Raw genomic sequence first — 19,518 nt, forward strand, 5'->3', positions numbered from 1 at the left:
AGCAGAAGTAAAGAGAGGACCAAGGTATTCTCATTTGCAAAGCTCCTAGAAACGAGGGAGGAAATAGTTAAGGAGTCCAGGGAATAGGCACAGAAAGGGGGAGAATAGAAGAACTAATGTCCCAGAAACCAGGTGAAAGAAAGAAGTACAATGTCTGCAAAAATTCATTAGTATCATTGAATGACCAATCTACTCTAAGAGGACTCTGAGATAACTTTATGGATAAAAACACTGAGGCCTACAAAATGTGAAAAGTCACAAAATAAAAGAATGACAGAATCTAATCAAGAAATGGGCAGAAAACATGAAAAGACATTTCTCCTAAAAAGACATACAAATGGCCAACAGATGAAAAAATAGTCAACATCACTCGGCATCAGGGAAATACAAATCAAAACCACAATGAGATACCACCTCACGCTGACCAGAATGGCTAAAATTAATAAGTAAATAAAAGACAGATGTTGGTGAGGATATGAAGAAAGGGGAACCTTCTTACACTGTTGGTGGGAATGCAAACTGGTATACCCACTCTGGAAAAAAGTATGGAGGTTCCTCAAAAAATGGAAAATAGAGCTACCCTACGACCGAGCAATTGCACTACTGGATATTTACCAAAAGATACAAATGTAGTGAGCTGAAGGGGCATGTGCACATAGCAGCAATTTCCACAACAGCCATCATGTCCATCAACAGAAGAGTAGATAAAGAAGATGTGGTGTGTGTGTTTGTGTATACTACTATTCAGCCATCAATTTAAAAAAATGAAATCTTTCATTTACCATGACATGGATGGAACTGGAGTATATTATGCAAAGCAAAATAAGTCAGAGAAAGACAATTACATGATCTCACTCAGATGTGGAATTCAAGAAACAAAACAGGATCATAGCGGAAGAAAGGAAAAAATAAAAGATGAAATCAGAGAGGGAGACAAATCATAAGAGACTCTCAATCAAAGGAAACAAACTGACAGTCGATGGAGAGGAGGAAGATGGAGGGATGGGGTAACTGGATGATGGACACTAAGGAGGGCATGTGATGTAATGAACATTGGGCATTATATAAGGCTGATGAATCACTGACCTCTATACCTCTGAAACCAGTAATACATTATATGTTAATGAACTGAATTTAAATAAAAATCTTAAAATTATTCAGTATAGCTACTGTACAGATTTTAAAATAAATAAAAGAGGGATCCCTGGGTGGCGCAGCAGTTTGGCGCCTGCCTTTGGACCAGGGCGCGATCCTGGAGACCCGGAATCGAATCCCACATCGGGATCCCAGTGCATGGAGCCTGCTTCTCTCTGCCTGTGTCTCTGCTTCTCTCTCTCTCTCTCTCTCTCTATGACTATCATAAATAAAAATAAATAAATGAATAAAATAAAAAAATAAAAAATAAATAAAATAAATAAAAGAGTGACAGAATAAAACAAGGTCTATTCCACACTATTCAATGTTTAAGGGTATGGACTACAGATCACGAAATCAGACCCCAAGAGATGATCCGAGGGAGGAGGCTTTACTCAGATGTTCTATTAGAATGGAAAAGCAAAACCATATCATGAGTTCTTGTCTGTTTATCCAGACTAAATAAACCAAATCACACAAACATTATATGTCATTCCTGTTTCACTTTGTTCAGGTTCCATTCTTTCCCTTTCTTAACAAATCAAACACATAGCTTATTAGTGTTTTTGCCCATTCTGATGTCCTGTTATATACTTCTTGTCTTAGTTTTTTATAGTCATACTGTTAGAATATGCCAGGCTCTACTCTAAGAAAATTACATAAAACAATTCACTTAATCCTTTTAATATCCTATGAAGTAGGTTTTAACCCCATCTTGTGAGATGAGGACACTAAGGCACAAAGTCTAGGTAATTTGCTCAAGACCACAGCTGAATTAATAGCAGAGTGAGGATTTGAACTTAATGGCTCCAGGGTAGGAACTCCTAAACACTCTGCTACTAACAGCAAATCAGACAAAACATGTTGAAAGCACTATAAAGTGCTATGCAAATAAAGATATCACTTACAAAGATAGGTACTCGTTTCTTTGAATTTGAGAACCTTGACTAAGCTCACTTAACATAACTTTTAAGATTTTTGTTGCCTATATTCCATCCAAATCAGAGCTGATTACTTCAATACTTAATTTTTTTAATCTTTCACAAGTATCTTCCAGAGATCGCAAAGAACCAAATTTACCACAAATGAAATCAAGACTTTTCAAAATATAAAGCTAGCATCTGACATTACCTAATAAGTCACTATGTAAATCACTGTGATCTCAATTCTAACACACTTCAAAAAAAAAAAAAAGATTATTTATTGAGAGAGATCGTGAGTCCAAGTGCGCATGCAGAGGTGATGGCAGGGGTAAAGGAAGAGGTAGAGAGAATCTCAAGCAGACTCTGAGCTTATCTTGGGACTCAAAGTGGGGCTGGGGCTATGACTCTGAGATTGTGACCTGAGTTGAAACCAAGAGTCAGACGCTTAACCAACTGCGGCACCCACACATCCCAACACATTTTTGAATATGCACTTAAGAGATGTCATAAAGTTTTAAAATCACAGCCCAAATAAGAGAAAGTATAATATATGCTTATGTTCTGAGGCAATTACATGCGTAACATTCTAAATATAGCCTTGGAATTGATTGAGAGGGAAGAAGGTGAATTCAAAATCTCTTACCATTGATCTTTCAGGATATCCAAACAAATAGCCCCTGTGACGGAACTAATATTAGGATGCCATATTTTAGTGATAAACCGGACCTAGAATATAAAGCACACTTGAGTTTTTAAGTAACAGAAATAAAACACATATAGTTCAAGTATAACTACAAGAAAATGAAAACCTCAGATTAATATTAGGATGCCATATTTTAGTGATAAACCGGACCTAGAATATAAAACACACTTGAGTTTTTAAGTAACAAAAACACATATAATTCAAGTATAACTCCAAGAAAATGAAAACCTCAGATTAAAAAAAAAGTCCATACTTACATTACCATCATTTTGCCTAGCTGACGGGAGGGGCGTGGAAGACAAAGCATTCAGTAAACTGAATGTTGTCAATGACATAAATTCTTTTTAAACCTTTTAATAAATGCTCCACCTCTAAAGAAACCCAACAATTCCAGGTGTTTACAATTTATTTGAAAGGCACTGGCACTGAGGAGAGACTGAGGCTTTGAGTCTAAGAAATTTATCCAAAATCAAATAGTTAGCAATAGAATAACATGCAAACTTACACAATATCATTTCAGATTCTAAGTCTCTAATCACCTATTTGTCTTAGCATGGATGAATAAGAAGCCAACAAAGTGAAAATGCTAACTCTAACAGATCACCTTGAAATGAAATTGATCGAGTCCATCAGTTCTTACTTATGAGCGTTTGAAGGACCAATTACAATTATTATTTTGGGGGGGAACCTGTTACTATTATTTTTATATCTGACACATATAACAGTCATTTGAGTCAAAACTCCTTTACAATTAATAGATTAATTACTACAAGTCAAGCAATGTCTTTTTTTTTTTTTTTTTTTTTTAAAGTAGGCTCCATGCCCAGCGTGAAGCCCAATTAGGGCCTGACCTCACCATACTGAGATTAAGACCTGAAAGTCAGATGCTTAACCAACTAAGCCACCCAGGTGCCCCAAGTCAAGTAAGTACTCTACAAAAATTAACTCGTCAATATGTGCTCCAAATCTAAGACATTTATGGAAAGAAGCTAAGCAGATGGCTTTCACTCCTTGTGACTCGATTTGTCTATACTACCTGTTACTACACTTCCCTACCTAATTACTAACTTATATGCTAAAAAAACATTTCAAGTTACCAATTACTTCAAAACACCTAAAATTGATGGAATTTTTTCATTCCTTGATCCTTTTTAATTCTTAGAATAATTTTACTGCTTTCAAAGATATCCACTTCATCCACAGAATCACCAACTCATTAAACAAGACCATCACTGTATACTTGGGTTACTGAACAGTTTACAGACTTTAATACCTTCAGTTCTGCTTCCTTCAATCCATTTTCGACATTGAAACCAAGAGGATACTTTAAAGTATAACTGACTTATTACCCTACTTAAGGCCCCTGAATGACTGCTCATTCCCTTTACATAAGCCTGCACCCTTAAACTGACCCCTAGCCTATATCTCAAATCATCTTAAAAAAAACTTTTTTTTTTTTTGCCTTGGGTCTTTTATATCTGTTTCTTCTCTCAATAACACATCTTGATGCCCTCTTCGGGTTAACTCCTATTTAATCCTTCAATTTTTAGTTTCCATATCACTTCTTCCTATCTGTTCTCATAGCACCCTGTATTTTCCTATGTCATCATATTGGTGACACTTCTATGATCTCTACCTTTTATGTCTGGCCTTCCCTAAAAGGCTGAGTATATATCCTGCTTACTAGAGCATCCCAAGTATCTAAAGTATCTCACACTCAATGAATATGCTATCAACATTATAACAAACCTATTACACAGCTAACCAGCATGCCTCTCAAATATAGAGCAGATCGAAGAAAGGCAAAAATGGCATATGTACAACAAATATCTCTTCATAACAGATATAACCACAATATCCATATCTTAATTTCTACCATTCATTGAGTTTAAAGCATAAAGATATAAAATAACCATATGCCATAATCTCAAGGACATAATCTCAGTAACTCAAGGACACTACAGCATTTTGTGACTTTATTTTTTTATTTTTTATTTTTATTTATTTTTTATTTATTTTATTTTTTTATTTATTTTATTTTATTTTATTTTATTTTATTTTTATTTTTATTTTTATTTTGTGACTTTAAAATGAAAATTGGGGATGCCTGCTGGGAGGCTCAGTGGTTGAGCATTTGCCTTTGGCTCAGGGCATGATGCCCTTGCAGGGAGCCTGCTTCTCTCTCTATGTCTCTGCCTCTCTTTTCATGAATAAATAAATAAAACCTAAAAAAAAAAAAAAAAATGAAAATTGGTTTAATCTTTTCAACATTGGAAAAAGAATTTTATTTCATTTTTTGAAAAGTTTTTTTAAGTAACATCTACACTCAACATGGGGTTCCAACTCACAACCCTGAGATAAACAGGCACATGTTACACTGACTGAGCCAGCTAGAGGCCCCAAGAATTTTAAATTACTACTTAAGTCATTAGAAGGTTTATGGGATATGCAAGTGATCCAAGATGTCTTGATTTTTATTTTATTTTATTTTTTTTGATGTCTTGATTTTTAAAGAACAGTCTTTTAATACATGATCTCTATAGGATCTATATGAAAACAAATATGCACATATGCAGGATCAAGAAAATTTTTAAACTACTTTGTTACTTTGTATGAATCTATAGTTTTAGGAATAGACACCTTTGAACTTGTAAATGATGTAATAAAAAAATTTTCAAGAGGACACTCCATTATCCACTAGTATGGATATAAGATATAATTATCTTAGTTTTTTCTGTGATCAACCACTCTTTATCTCCCATTCCTCTTTTGTTATTCTGTATCAACTACCTCATTTCTTAGATTTTTCATGTCTTTCTCTTTCTCAAGCCTTAATATCACTAGTGGTATCCACATGTGTCTCAGAATTTTGTCCTATTATTCCAAACCCAATTAATATCTACTGTATTTGTCACTTTCTCTCATAGTGCTAACACCTCTGTTGTATATCAACAAAAATGTAGAATAAAAAAAAACTTGGAAGGGGTGAAACATAAGAGTAAGTAAGAATTCAATGACATTTATAACCTACTTCAGTCATAGTTGACATTGATTAAAAAACAGGTACAAAATATAGTATTAAGACGACTTACTAATTATAATTCAAGCTTCCTTATTTTCACAAATGAAACTAATGGCGCCATCTGGGTAACTTCAGAACACCTCATTACTTTTGAGGGGCACTCAAGGAATAGAAGTAAATCTTAACACCATGTACATAGTGTTACCAGACCAAAATGAAGGAAAGAGACTATTATTATCTATACTGGCACACCAATACTGAGGTCATCACTAATCTTATCTCCTCCTGGAGGACAATATCCTATTCATTCACTCTTTAGTTCAAACATTTCAGGAACTATTTCACGGTAACGTGAGCTCACACTCCCACATGAATTTCCGGTTTCAACCTTAAAACTCAAGGATGTTATGATATTAAACCAGCCTTAACTAAACTTATTGTACAAAAAAAAACTGCTATTTTAAATATGTGTATACAGATGAGCAGATACATTAAAAGTTATTAGCAATGGTATTTAGGGACGCCTGGGGTGGCTCAGTGGTTGAGCGGCTGCCTTTGGCTCGGGGCGTGACCCCGGGATCCAGGATCGAGTCCCACGTTGGGCTCCCTGGGAGCCCTCTGCCTGTGTTTCTGCCTTACTCTCTATGTCTCTCATGAATAAATAAAACCTTTTTTAAAAAATCTTTAAAAAATGGTATTTATACTCAATTTCACATATAGGGACGCCTGGGTGGCTCAGTGGTTGAGTCCCTGCCTTTGGCCCAGGGCGTGATCCTGAGATCCGGGACTGAGTCAGTCCCACATCAGACTCCCCTCAGGAAGCCTGCTTCTCCCTCTGCCTATGTCTCTGTTTCTGTGTCTTTCATAAATAAATAAAATCTTAAAAAAAAAATTTTGACATATACAACTACGTTTATAATATCAAGAAAAAAAACAGGAAAATTCACAACCTAACCTCTAATACATACTGGACAAATCATAGAGCTACAGTTTTCCTATTTTAATGAGTTTTTCATTAATAGTTTATTATAATTCACCTTAGAAATAAAACTGGTTGTATGCATTGATTAAATTCCTTCTACACTATATTCAGCTGACTCAAAGATACATCTTCTCTGTCTAGAAGCAAACATTCTGCTCTTCAGGTTAATAATATACTACAGAATAATAAACAGGAAATACTCTGTGACCACTGTTATCAATGTAAGTTTCAATCAATCTTGTACAATTTTAGTTGCACAGAAGTAAGAGAATATAATCAACTACCTTCAATACTTTTATCTCATGAAGCTTAAAATTAAACTTGAGCCTACATACTAAACATATATGAACACAATGTCTTTACAAGAAATTTACAAATACTCCCCACCTTTTCCATTATATTTACTAATCAGTAAAAATTCTTATCAATGTAATACATATCTAGAATATATTTATATTATGTTCATTAACATTTACTGCAAAAGCTTAATGCCATAAATGGGATGAATATCATATTTAAAAGAATACTAAATTATAACTAAGGTTAATTAGTTGAAGGCAGAGGGAGACACATTAGAATGATTAAAGGAGGGATCCCTGGGTGGCACAGTGGTTTAGCGCCTGCCTTTGGCCCAGGGTGCGATCCTGGAGACCCGGGATCGAATCCCACATCAGGCTCCCGGTGCATGGAGCCTGCTTCTCCCTCTGCCTATGTCTCTGCCTCTCTCTCTCTCTCTGTGGCTATCATAAATAAATAAAAAATTTAAAAAAGTATTCAAAAAAAAGATTTAAAAAAAAAAAAAAAAAGAATGATTAAAGGAAGACTTTTCTAAATCTTGAAGCTACCTCAATATGGAATGTCTGGAATTAGGATAGTAGTGGCCTGAAGAGCAACAGTTCTATTTTTATATTACAAGGGATTGAGTCCTACACCAGGTTCCCCGCAGGGAGCCTGCTTCTCACTAGGCCTGTGTCTCTGCCTCTCTCTGTCTCTCATAAATAAATAAATAACACCTTTTAAAAAACAAATGAAAAAAAAATTGATTAAATAAAATATCAAGTCTTGAAAAAGAGCCAGGGCTATGTAATCACTTTGGAGCTATATAAGATTACAAAGGGAAATGTTTAAACACTTTCACTGAGAGATCATAATTCATCCATTTAAAGTGCACAACTCCATGATGGTTTTCAGTATATTCACAGAGCAAACTGTGTAACCATCAGCAGTAACTCCCCATTCCTTCACAGAGCCCCAGTGTTAAGCAACCACTGACCTAATTTTTGACTCTCTGGATTTGCTTCTTCCAATGTTTCATATAAATGAAATCTTACAATATGTGGCCTTTTGTGTCTGGCTCCTTTCATGTAGCATGATGTTTGCAAAGCTCACCTATCTTATACCACATTATCAGTACTTCATTTGTTTTTATAACCAAATAATATTCCATGGTATGTATCTACCACACTTTATCCATTCAGTTGATGGAGATTTATGTCATTTCCACTTTTTGGCCATTATGAATACTGCCAGTATAAACATTTGTGTACCAAGTTGTTGTGTGGACATGTTTTCATTTCTACTAGGTAGATAACCAAGTAGAATTGATAGGTCAAAAAGTAACTCTATGTTGGGGCAGCCTGGGTGGCTCAGTGATTTAGCACCGCCTTCAGTCCAGGGCATGATCCTGGAGACCTGGGATCGAGTCCCATGTCGGGCTCCCTGCATGGAGCCTGCTTCTCCCTCTGCCTATGTCTCTGCCTCTCTCTCTCTGCCTGTGTCTCTCATGAATAAATAAATAAAATCTTAAAAAAAAAAAAAAAACCCTCTATGTTTACCATTTTGATCAAACTATGTTCCAAACAGCGCCAACATTTTATATTCTCACCAGCAATGAACAAGAATTTCAATTTATACAGGAAATATAAGTATCAATGCTGTATTCTCAAATGATGTCACAGAAGGAAGTCAACAGACTACTTCAAGGAAGGACCTTTTAGAGTGGTAGTCACTGGTTAGTGCTAATATTTACATAATGCTTACTCTACATAGGCAGTTATAAGTATTACTATTTCAGGGACACCTGGGTGGCTCAGTGGTTGAGTGTCTGCCTTGGGTTCAGGTCGTGACCCTGGAGTCCCGGGATTAAGTACCGTTTGGGTCTCCCTGCAGGGAGCCTGCTTCTCCCTCTGCCTATGTCTCCGCCTCTCTCTCTGAGTCTCATGAATAAATAAAATCATTTAAAGAAAAAAAAAGCTTTACTATTTCATTAAATCTCAGATACCATGAATTAATACACCATTACTTTATGTACCCTAAGAAAAAAAACTGCAAATTAAATTATGACACGTCATCACTGAAAGGTATATCTTGATTTTGGAAATATTAAATATGTGAAAAAAAGTTTCATAGAATTATTGTAATAATTTGTCCATGGATTAATTCCTTTAATCTTTATAATCCTAAACGAGGATTTTATAGATAGGGCAACTAGGGCACACAGCAGTGATACAGCTTGCCTAAAATTATAAAGCCAGGGTGTTGGCTGGCTCAGTTGGAGCATGCAGCTCTTGATCTTGGGATACAAAGTTTGAGTTCTACATTGGGTATAGAGATCACTAAAAAATATATATATAAAGCCAGTTAAATGACTGAAGTAGATTTGAACTTTGGTGGACTGCTCTTGTTCTTAGTGGAGTCATATTCACTATTTTAGAGATTTTGCCCTCACTCCTTCCTTATCAGGATCAAAAAAGTAGTGCCCACTGGGTCCCATCATTTAAAATTTTCCTTTGTTAAATTTATGGTATTCAAACAATTAAACTATCCTCAAGTGAGTATTCATTCCAATGATAACACTGAAACCTAGACTGAATCCAGTGGAGGGAAACCAAGAGGAGGATAAAAATTAAGTCACAGATACAAGGTAACAGATCAATAGTGGTCATCTCTAAATGTCATGTTGAAAAATGTTCTCTTTTTTTTTATAATTCACTATGTAACTCTCAAATTTCTATCAAAGCACAAACTATTTTTTCCCCTCAAATGTATATTTATTTATTTTAGAAAGAGAAGAGAGGAACAGAGGGAGAGAATCTTTTTTTTTTTCCACCTTTGCACAAGTAATTTTATTATCTCCTGTGGGAAGGGAGAGAATCTTAAGCAGGCTCCATGCCCAGCATGGAGGAGCCCAACATGGAGACTTGATCCCCACGACCCTGAGATCATGACATGAGCCAAAATCAATAGTCAGATGCTTAACTGACTGGGCCACCCATGCACCCCCAAACTACTTTTATAATAGGAAAAAAAGAATCAACCAGCTAAAAAGGTAAACAACCAAAATGTCCCCTTGACGGTTGGATGGATAACATGGCATATATGAACACTGACTACAATTTAACCTTAAAAAAGAATGAAATTCAGATACATGCTGCAATATGGATAAACTAAATACAAAAGGACAAATATTGTGTGATTCCACTTAATTGAGGTACGTAATCAAATTCATACAGAAAAAGTAGAACAATGGTTACAGAGCTGGGGCATGGAGTAGGGGAAGTTACTGTTTAATTAGGTAAGATGAAAAAGTTCTGGAGATGGATAGTGCTGATGATTGCATATGACTGTATTCAATACCACTGAATGACACAGTTAGAAATGGTTAAAATGGTAAATTTTCTGTTATGTGTATTTTACAACAATTTAAAAAAATCAAATGGGTACTATAGAAAATAGATGTACATAAGATACAGAATAAGAGACACTCCAACCAACAGATGATCCCAATGCACCCTGGAACTTCCATTACTATGCCTATTCTTTTTTTTTTTTTTTTTAATTTTTATTTATTTATGATAGTCACAGAGAGAGAGAGAGAGAGAGAGGCAGAGATATAGGCAGAGGGAGAAGCAGGCTCCATGCACTGGGAGCCCGATGTGGGATTCGATCCCGGGTCTCCAGGATCGCGCCCTGGGCCAAAGGCAGGTGCCAAACCGCTGCGCCACCCAGGGATCCCTACTATGCCTATTCTTAAATGGGAAAAAAACCAATAGACTGAATGAATTCCAGAACATTTTCTGAGTCACTGCTATCAGATGCTCAAGGACACTCAAGGAGCCACAGAAAATGCAAAGACGTATAATACATGATCCTTCACCTCATTAATTGGTACTGTACTTGAGTTGGTACCATAGTTGACCCTCAAACGGTATGGGTTTGAACTGCATTGGTCAACTTATATATGGATTTTTTTGATACAGTATAGTACTATAAATGGATTTCCTCTTTATGTTTTTAGTATTTTTTTCTCTAGCTTTTATTATAAAAATAAAGTATACAATATATATACAAAATATGTTTTTTTTTTTTCAAAATATATGTTAACTGACTTTGTTATTGGTAAGGTTTCTGGATGACAATAGGCTACTAGTAGTTAAGATTTTGGGGAGTCAAAAGTTATATGTGGATTTCTAAGGCACAGGGAAGTCAGTGTACCTAACCTCTGCATTGTTCACAAAGGCAATTGTATATAAATTATATAAAATGTTAGTGAAGAGGAACAATTTAGTGGATACAGCTTAACATGAAAGGTGATACTTTACCTAGAACTCAAAAAGAATCTAGAATTTTAAGTGATACAGATAATGACTCCAGTGAAAATGAGAGAAAAGTATGAAATAGTAAGCAACATCTACAAACAGCAAATAGTCTAGACTGGAAAATGAGATCTATGTTTTGGGTAGAGGTGGTAAAAAATTAGGATCGAAAGGACAACTTGGGTCAGGCTGTAGGAGGTTTTAAATGCCCAGCTAAGGAGTTTAGACTTTATTAACAAAGAAAGAAAAACATCAAAACTGCACCTTAGGAAGACTTACAAAACAGCACTGCAAGGAATGAATAGGAATGGCAAAGATGGATTAAATTAATAGGCAAAACAGGAACATAATAAAGCTGAATTAGCCTAAAGTGATAATAGCAAAATTAAAGACATAAAGGAAGCTATTCAGTGAGAAAGTTTAGGTTAGGTCTTCTTGTTATACATGATCTAGGGCATTCCATTTCCTCTTTTAATATTTCTCTGTTGCGATTATTTATTCATGATTTTTTTCCTGCTAGAATGTGAGCTCCATGAAAGCAAGGACAGTGTAAGTCTTATTTATCACTACATTGGCACATAGTACTCAAATAACTATTGAATGAATTCAGAATATACTCTTCCCTAAAAGAAAACAAACAAACAAACAAAAAAAACAAAACTTTTTCGAGGCAAGTAAGAATTTGTATAAGGATTCTCTAAATTTGGGAACATTGCAAATTTTTCCAGACCTAGAATTTAAGCCATTGTCAGATGAAAATCCTATTCCTGTCTATAGCCATTACTAGATGCTTCTGAGTAAGCTTGCTTTTCATTCTAATTCCAGAAGCAAACCATCTGCCATTACCTGAAATCTTGTCCATACTAAATTCTAAGACAACAATTCAAAAAGCTGTAATCTTAATAAGCACTAAAATATAAATCAAATGGGAAAAAAATTTTAGAAGTTCATGCACAAAAAATAGGCTTACAATACCTTAGGGGGATTAAATGGATATGTTTCTGGTATTTTTATCTCTAGCTGATATCTTCCTCCTAAAAAATGGGGAAAACAGAAAGTTAAGAAGGCTACTCACCCCAAATATGTGAAGCCAAACATAGTGAAATAGCTTTTCAAACCATGTACTATTTTATATTCAATTACAACAAATTCATTTAAAAGTTGAAATTCAAAAAGTAAATATAAAAACACTAGTTTTTCATTTAGAAGTTATTTAAAACATATAGCCATTTTACACAACTATATCAGTTTATCAGTGAATAACAGAGCTAGAGATAGATAAATACATTAAATCCAAAGACAATGCAATGCGTCACTGGGACAATTAATACAGGTTCCGTCTCCTTTTGTTTCCTCTAGTTCACACTGAGAAGAGTCGCTAAGTAACAGAAAACACAGAAAGAATAAAAAGACATAAAGAACACAAGAAGTATAAAGGCATAGATGGTACAGAAAAAAAGTACATATGGTTATGTCATAAACCGGAAAAATCTACTTCTAGCTCGTTTCTCTCAAATACAAAAATGCCTCCAAACTTTTAACTTGTGCCCAAAATTAAAGGCCAACACTTCTTGTTAAAATTTTTAAAATAAAGTTCAACAATACCAGGTAGGCATAAAGATAAAAACAAAACAAAATAAAACCAAAAAACCCTATTATCGTCCTCTCAACAGGTATACAAAAAGAAACACTTTACAAAGAGGTTGTTTTTTGGGATCCCTGGGTGGCTCAGCAGTTTAGCGCCTGCCTTCGGCCCAGGGAGTGATCCTGGAGTCCCAGGATCGAGTCCTGCATCAGGTTCCCTGCATGGAACCTGCTTCTTCCCCTGCCTGTGTCTCTGCCTCTCTCTCTCTGTGTGTCTCTCATGAATAAATAAATAAAATCCTTAAAAAACAAAAACAAAGAGGTTGTTCTTGCCAATAATATGTAAAGAGAAGGCAACATTCTGTTTTGAAGTTATCGTGAGCAACTAGCAGCCAAATACATATTTTTAAAGAAGTTTATCTAGCATCCCGTAACTGGGTAATTCAAGGGGAAGATAACTGTCACTCAGGGAAACTCTGAAGGGGAAAGTCTTCCATTGGATGAGAGGGTGGATTTGAATTCTAACTTCAAGGAACCTTCTAATCCTAAGATTTTATGATTCATTAACAGAGAATACACACTATTCCAAAACGGAACAAATAAAACTGTCCTACTGAAACACATATGAAACTATGCCTAGGATTTGCTTCAAAATAATAAAGGGATGGATGAGATCAAAGACTGGCCTTAAGGTGATAGTTATTAAAGCTAGATGATGAGCACACCAAAGATTCATTATACCATTTGTCTTCTATATATAACACTTTCCATAATAAAAGTAAAATAAAATAAAAGTATGCATTAGCATTAACTTCATAATTTCATAATTCAACTCTCAGTATATCCTGGGTTCTCTCAAATCCACCTCCCTCCATTGTTAGGAATACATGAATGTGGACCTGGGAGAAAAACAAAAGAACAATTCACTTGGTACCACTTTTTTCAAGCCCTTTTTGGTTCCAATTCTTATTTTCTTGCTAATTCTTTTTAATGGTATCGCACAATGACTGATGCATGAGTTGAACTAGATGCCTAAATCAGAGCATACAGCAATAGTGAAATCAAAATAAAGGAAAGTAGGAAAATAGGAAAGTAGGAAAAGAAAAGAAAAAAAAGAAAAGAAAGAAAAGGAAGAAAAGGAAGAAAAGGAAGGAAGGAAGGAAGGAAGGGATAGGTAAAAGAAGAATACCGGAGAAAATTTTGTGTATATGGATACACCTGTTTTTGTTTAGAGTTATAACTGCTAGCTTCAAATAGAAGTTTGGCCTAAGTATTACATAGGTTCTTTTTCCTTTCTAAGAATCTTACTTTTTCTGATAAATTCTAAGATTACTGTCTCTATAAACTTTCATATAAAGTTCTTCCTTCTTGGATGCTCAAAACAATTTCTTGTTAGCAGTGTGAGAGTCCAGAGATACTATCTAAGTAATGTTGGACCCTAGAGTCCCCCCAATCCTATTTTTGCTCCACATGCTATTAATACCATCTATCAATATGCTCTATCTTGCCTTATTATCTGACAACTCTCAATATATAACCACTGTAACATTAACCATAGCATTATTTGATATATATATATATACATCAGAGCAACACAACTAAGAGAGCTTTATAACTATATTACTCTTAAGTTTTCACTATAAATCATTTCTTTTTAAAGAATAGCTTTTTAATATTAAAAACTTATAATCTTTAACTTCATCTAAAAAGAAGATAGGGAAGGGATGGAATTTTTTTAAATATCAACTATTCCATAAATTCAAAACAACTGTTAGGAAGAAAGGTTCAAGAACTAAACTGTTCCTTTGCCACTATTATAGCAAAAGAAGAAAATAGATTTAAGTATAGTATGTGCAATATGGTAATTTTAACATGGGTGTTCTGCTTTTCAATTTGATTACTTGTAACACACATAAAATAGTTTCCTCATTAGTTAATAATTATAACCAGTTTAACATTACACATGAAAACACTTGCCTTGGCTATGAGATTTAAAAAAACAACAAAAAAATTCTCAAAAACTAGCAAGAACCCGCAATAAATATCAAATACTTCTCATGTTCATGTTTCAAAAAAAAGTACCTTAGTTTATATGCCCTTCAATAGTGCTTTTCCTAAATAAAATGAACTTCTCAACAATCATTTTATTTATGATAAAAAGAATATGATTTATACTCAAAAAGCATATTGAAACTAGGCTTATCAAAACAAAAACAATTAGTATTATCAAACATTAATATCTTATTTAGTGGCAGCAGCAGAAATAAACACTTAAATATGACCAAACTTGTTTCTAATTAATAAAGAATATAGTACATTTATAACTCAAGTATCAAAAAAAATAACTCAATTATCTTTCAAATGAGTACTATCCAATTTTTTAAAATTTGTCTACTTTTCTGCCTACCTAGCTTTAGTTCAGGAGGTGCTTTGTTTATAAATACCAGTTTGCTGAAAGAGTCCTAGAATGATAATGCTACTGCCATACTGTTTTTTAAAAATACATCTAAACCTAAAAAAGATTCAAGAATATTCATAATGCCTGCTTTTAAGAAGTTAGTGTATCATTCCATACAATATCTACTACTAAGAACTTGATTTTTATAAGATAACTAAAGATCTTTTTTCCATCTAATGAATTGTCAAAAGGACTAAGTGAACAGCAGCCATCAAAGTATCCAGACAAGGCCTGGCATATAGGAGGCACTCAATAAACAATATAATACTAAAGGATTTCAAGAAATGGCTCATATGAACTATAAAACAGTAAATAGAATTTTATCATTTAAGATTTAGTAGAATATGCTAAAGACGTTCTAGGATCTTTAAAAATTTAAATGAAAACAAAGATATTCTAGACTATTGGACTTTTCTGATAACTTTTATCTGTTCATTACAGAATTATAGAACCACCTCAGAGTAGACATAACCACCATTTCCAATATTCAGTCAATCCTCATTTATTCAGAAGCAGAGTAATTGGAAACATTGGCTTTGAAGTCAAAGGCTATTAGGACTCAAATTCCAGCTGTGCCACTTAGATGTGTGACCTTAAACAAGGCACTTAATTTCTCTGAGCTTAAATTTCTTCATCTATGAATCAGTGATAACTACTTACCTCATAAGATTTAAGGATTCAATGAGAAAATGCATATAAAGCTCTATTACCACAAATTCTGTTATTATGATTTCTACTAAGCATATATTTGAATGCCTATTATATGCAAGAACCTTGGTTATGCTACATAACCCAAAATTACAATAATATTCATTACTGAAGATTTGCCTAATGAGGAAATAAAAAGCTATAAAGCTTGTTTCTATATCTTACCACCCAATTAGTCTAAAGTAGCTACAAACTTAGTTTGTGAACACAAAGTTCAACAAAGTTGCCTCCTTTCTTTTCTCCGTCTTAAAACGATAACTCAAAGCTTTCCTGAATAAAGAAAATTAAATATCTGGAATATAGCCTGTGTGAAGACATATGAATGAATGAAATGCTAAATGACAAACAAGGGAGAGGAGCTTTTAAAAAAAAATTTTTATCAGAAATTTAAGGCAAGGTTTGTTATAGATACCATATGAAGGGTAACTGAGCATCTATATAGTCCATATATTTGAGGCTTAACATGCTAGATGTTTTCTACTGCTAAATTCTAACCTGTATAACTGTAACTTGGCTCCACTAAATCTATATTGGGGAAAGAAAAAAAATCAGCTAAAATTCAGTAAGAAAAATCCATCTATATAAATATCTAAATTTATTATTAAATGTTGTAATATCCTAAGCCAAATGAAGTTATCTTCCATGTAGTTTATAGATGCTTAAGATTATTCTGATTTAATGTTTCAGATAAGTTCTAATACGCACAATATTTTGATACAGAAAAAAGTACTTGCCTTCATATGGTGTGTCTGGAGGTCCTGCTATTTCTCCTCTTAATTCTGTAAAATTCTCATCTACAAGATCTACTTTAATTTGATTTTTGCTCGTCTTAAAAATAAACAGAAAATAAATGTTAGTTATATCAGCAAGAAAAAAGCCTATTTTAAAGTATTATCTATAAAAAATTTTGAAACCCCCTCTTTAATAAACTTGATTTTCTGCTCTAGTAAAAATAATAGCCTGTGCTTTTCTAGAATTTAATTAGCCAGTTTTAAGAATATTTAAAACAAAAAAACTAACAAATTTTCACTTCATTGTTTTTAATGAAATAACACCACTTTGAACAACACTACAATGGCTTGTTAACTTTATTAGAATGTTTAGAAAAAAATAGCAGACACCTATTTTATATTTGCCAACTTCATGTAAGTTAGGTCCAAAGTGATAAGACTATTCATCTGCAGATGAACACTGCTATACTATACCCCCATATTACATGAGTTCTATCCATATAAACAGTGAGTTCTATCCATATAAACAGAAAACTCAGGATCATTAAAAGTCATTTAGGATATAAGCTCTCACTTAAACTGCAACAACTTGGCTGTTCTGGTTAACTGAAATACTATTCCATCCACCGAGATGGTGAAAACTCTAAGCATCTAATTTCCTTTTCCATTAAAAGTTACTAAAGCCTAAATGCCTCACTAGAATCATCTAATGCCTTCTTCAATTTAAGTTGCTTAGTTTAAACTTTTTAGTTACTTCAGTGGCAACTACCTACTTTTCAAAACAGACTTATTTTAAATTTATCTATATCTATTTATTTTGCAATTTACATATCTCAAAGTCCTTTCACATCTACAGTATCATTTCAATTTCTCAATCCATTCTGAGTCAATGGTGACCTTAAATGATTTAGAAAAATCTCCAGTGGGATTCACATTAATGTTCAAAAGTACCTGTCTACAAACGAGCTCTCCACTTACATTATCTAATCTATACTAGTACCTTACTGGTCCAAGTCTATATTCCTAATATGGTAAATTTTCTCTCTCAATGGTTAAAAACCTAAGTCCTTAATTTACAAGTTATGTTTTCATTTTTTTTGGTTAGGATTTCATATTTTTACCTAAGTAACACAATATAACCACTTTTATGAAAAAAAAGCCTTGCAATATTTCAAGAGTAAACTTTTTGCTTTCAAACCTACCTTCTTAAGCTTGCTTACTGGATGTACAATGTAAGAATTACTGTTTTAAGGTCCTTGGCTTCCTCCCCCCAAGCCTCCAACAAGAAGATAGCATTTTACATTTTCTCTACTAGTTTGTATTAATACAGAATGTTAAGAACTGAAAACATGTATCTTAAAACCCAAGTTTTAAAGATTTCATGACTTCTAATTAATCTTTTAATAACATAAGATTAAAAACTTATTTTATGCACTTAAAATATTCTAATTAGTAGTTTTATTTCATAACCTTTTACATTTGGGATTGTTTTTCATATTTTTCTGAAGTTAGTTTTGCCCCCAAACTAAAATTAATTACAAATCGACACATGAAAAACTTTTTCCTGTGCTCTCAAAAATCATTATCACCTTTGGTATTTGTGGTGGAGGATGAAATATACAATTTTACCAACAATAAATACGTTTCCAGTATGCACAGGAATGAAAAATGTTAAAATGAAAATCAGAGGCATCACACTTTCACGGACCAAGGAAAAAGCCCCAAGTGGAACTAAAGGACTTCCATTTCTCCCCTGAAAGTTCTAAGTAAAACTAGAGTAATCGATCTTACAAATCATCAATGTCTTCAAAGTTCTTTATAGCTTCCCACAATACCCACTTTCCAAAAGTACATAACCCTAAAATGTGAATATAGTAAAGGATGATTAAAGTTTTGGGGAGGAAAAGAAGAGATAAGAGAAATAAGAGAAGCTGCCTTCCAGATTGCCCCCAATTCTTGAGTTAGTAAAATGCTAAATAAACAATTATTAATTTTATTAGTATTCCTCTGTCCTTATTTCTGTCACTACCTCCAAATTATAATTTGAGAAAAATAGGTCTTTTTTTCTCCTCTAGAGAAAGCACACCATTAGTGTATGAAAAATGTACTAAATTAGCTAAAAAAAATACAATCACCATGATGAATCCATTATAAAGAAGAATCCTATATGGTCTAGAGTAGGGCCTTTATCTGCAGATAACCAAAGATAAAAAGAAAATGGAAAGTTAAAAACAGATTTTTCATAGCTTAATTTTTCTATCACACAACAATTATCCTTTATTATCTTCACAGTTTAACCTCCAATTACTCCATAATACAAAATTCTGTTCCCAGTGCCCAACTACCTTAAAATCCCACTTAAGACCAAGAACTGTAAGGAATATAATGAAAAATGGCAAGAGATGTAACAGTATTTTAAAAAGTATGGCCTTTGAAGTTAGATGGGAGTTGAATCCAAGTTGTCACTTACTTGTGGCATTAATTTAGGTAAGTCACATAACATCTCTCAATTTTATTACTGTAAAATGAGAATACAAATCTCAAATTTAAATGAGAATCTTCTGGAAAGCAGCAGCATAGTTACCCTTTCTCTAATAATGTTAGTTACAAAAACCTTTGATTTCAAAGCCCTATTTTAGAAATTTCTTTTCACAGCTCTGTTTCCAGTATAAGAAGGA

The 19,518-nt window shown here is 33.7% G+C and overlaps 1 protein-coding gene across 4 annotated transcripts in view; it reads right to left on the minus strand.

Moving 5' to 3' along the window:
• UBE2K (ubiquitin conjugating enzyme E2 K) overlaps positions 1-19,518 on the minus strand; it is a 67,394-nt gene that overhangs the window by 16,457 nt on the left and 31,419 nt on the right. The window contains exons 1-4 of one of the 4 annotated variants that reach the window (XM_035714480.2): positions 18,976-19,027; positions 16,844-16,937; positions 12,335-12,393; positions 2,701-2,783 (exon numbers count right to left, since the gene is read on the minus strand). In XM_035714480.2, coding sequence (XP_035570373.1) covers positions 2,701-2,783; positions 12,335-12,393; positions 16,844-16,937; positions 18,976-18,978 — 239 coding nt within the window. In that variant the 5' untranslated portion in view covers positions 18,979-19,027. Of the gene's footprint in view, positions 1-2,700; positions 2,784-12,334; positions 12,394-16,843; positions 16,938-18,975; positions 19,028-19,518 lie in introns of those variants that run through there. The other 3 variants (XM_025437022.3, XM_025437023.3, XM_049108673.1) reach the window with 3 other exon arrangements.

This window comes from Canis lupus, chromosome 3 (assembly GCF_003254725.2).
Source record: "Canis lupus dingo isolate Sandy chromosome 3, ASM325472v2, whole genome shotgun sequence".
NCBI lineage: Eukaryota > Metazoa > Chordata > Mammalia > Carnivora > Canidae > Canis > Canis lupus.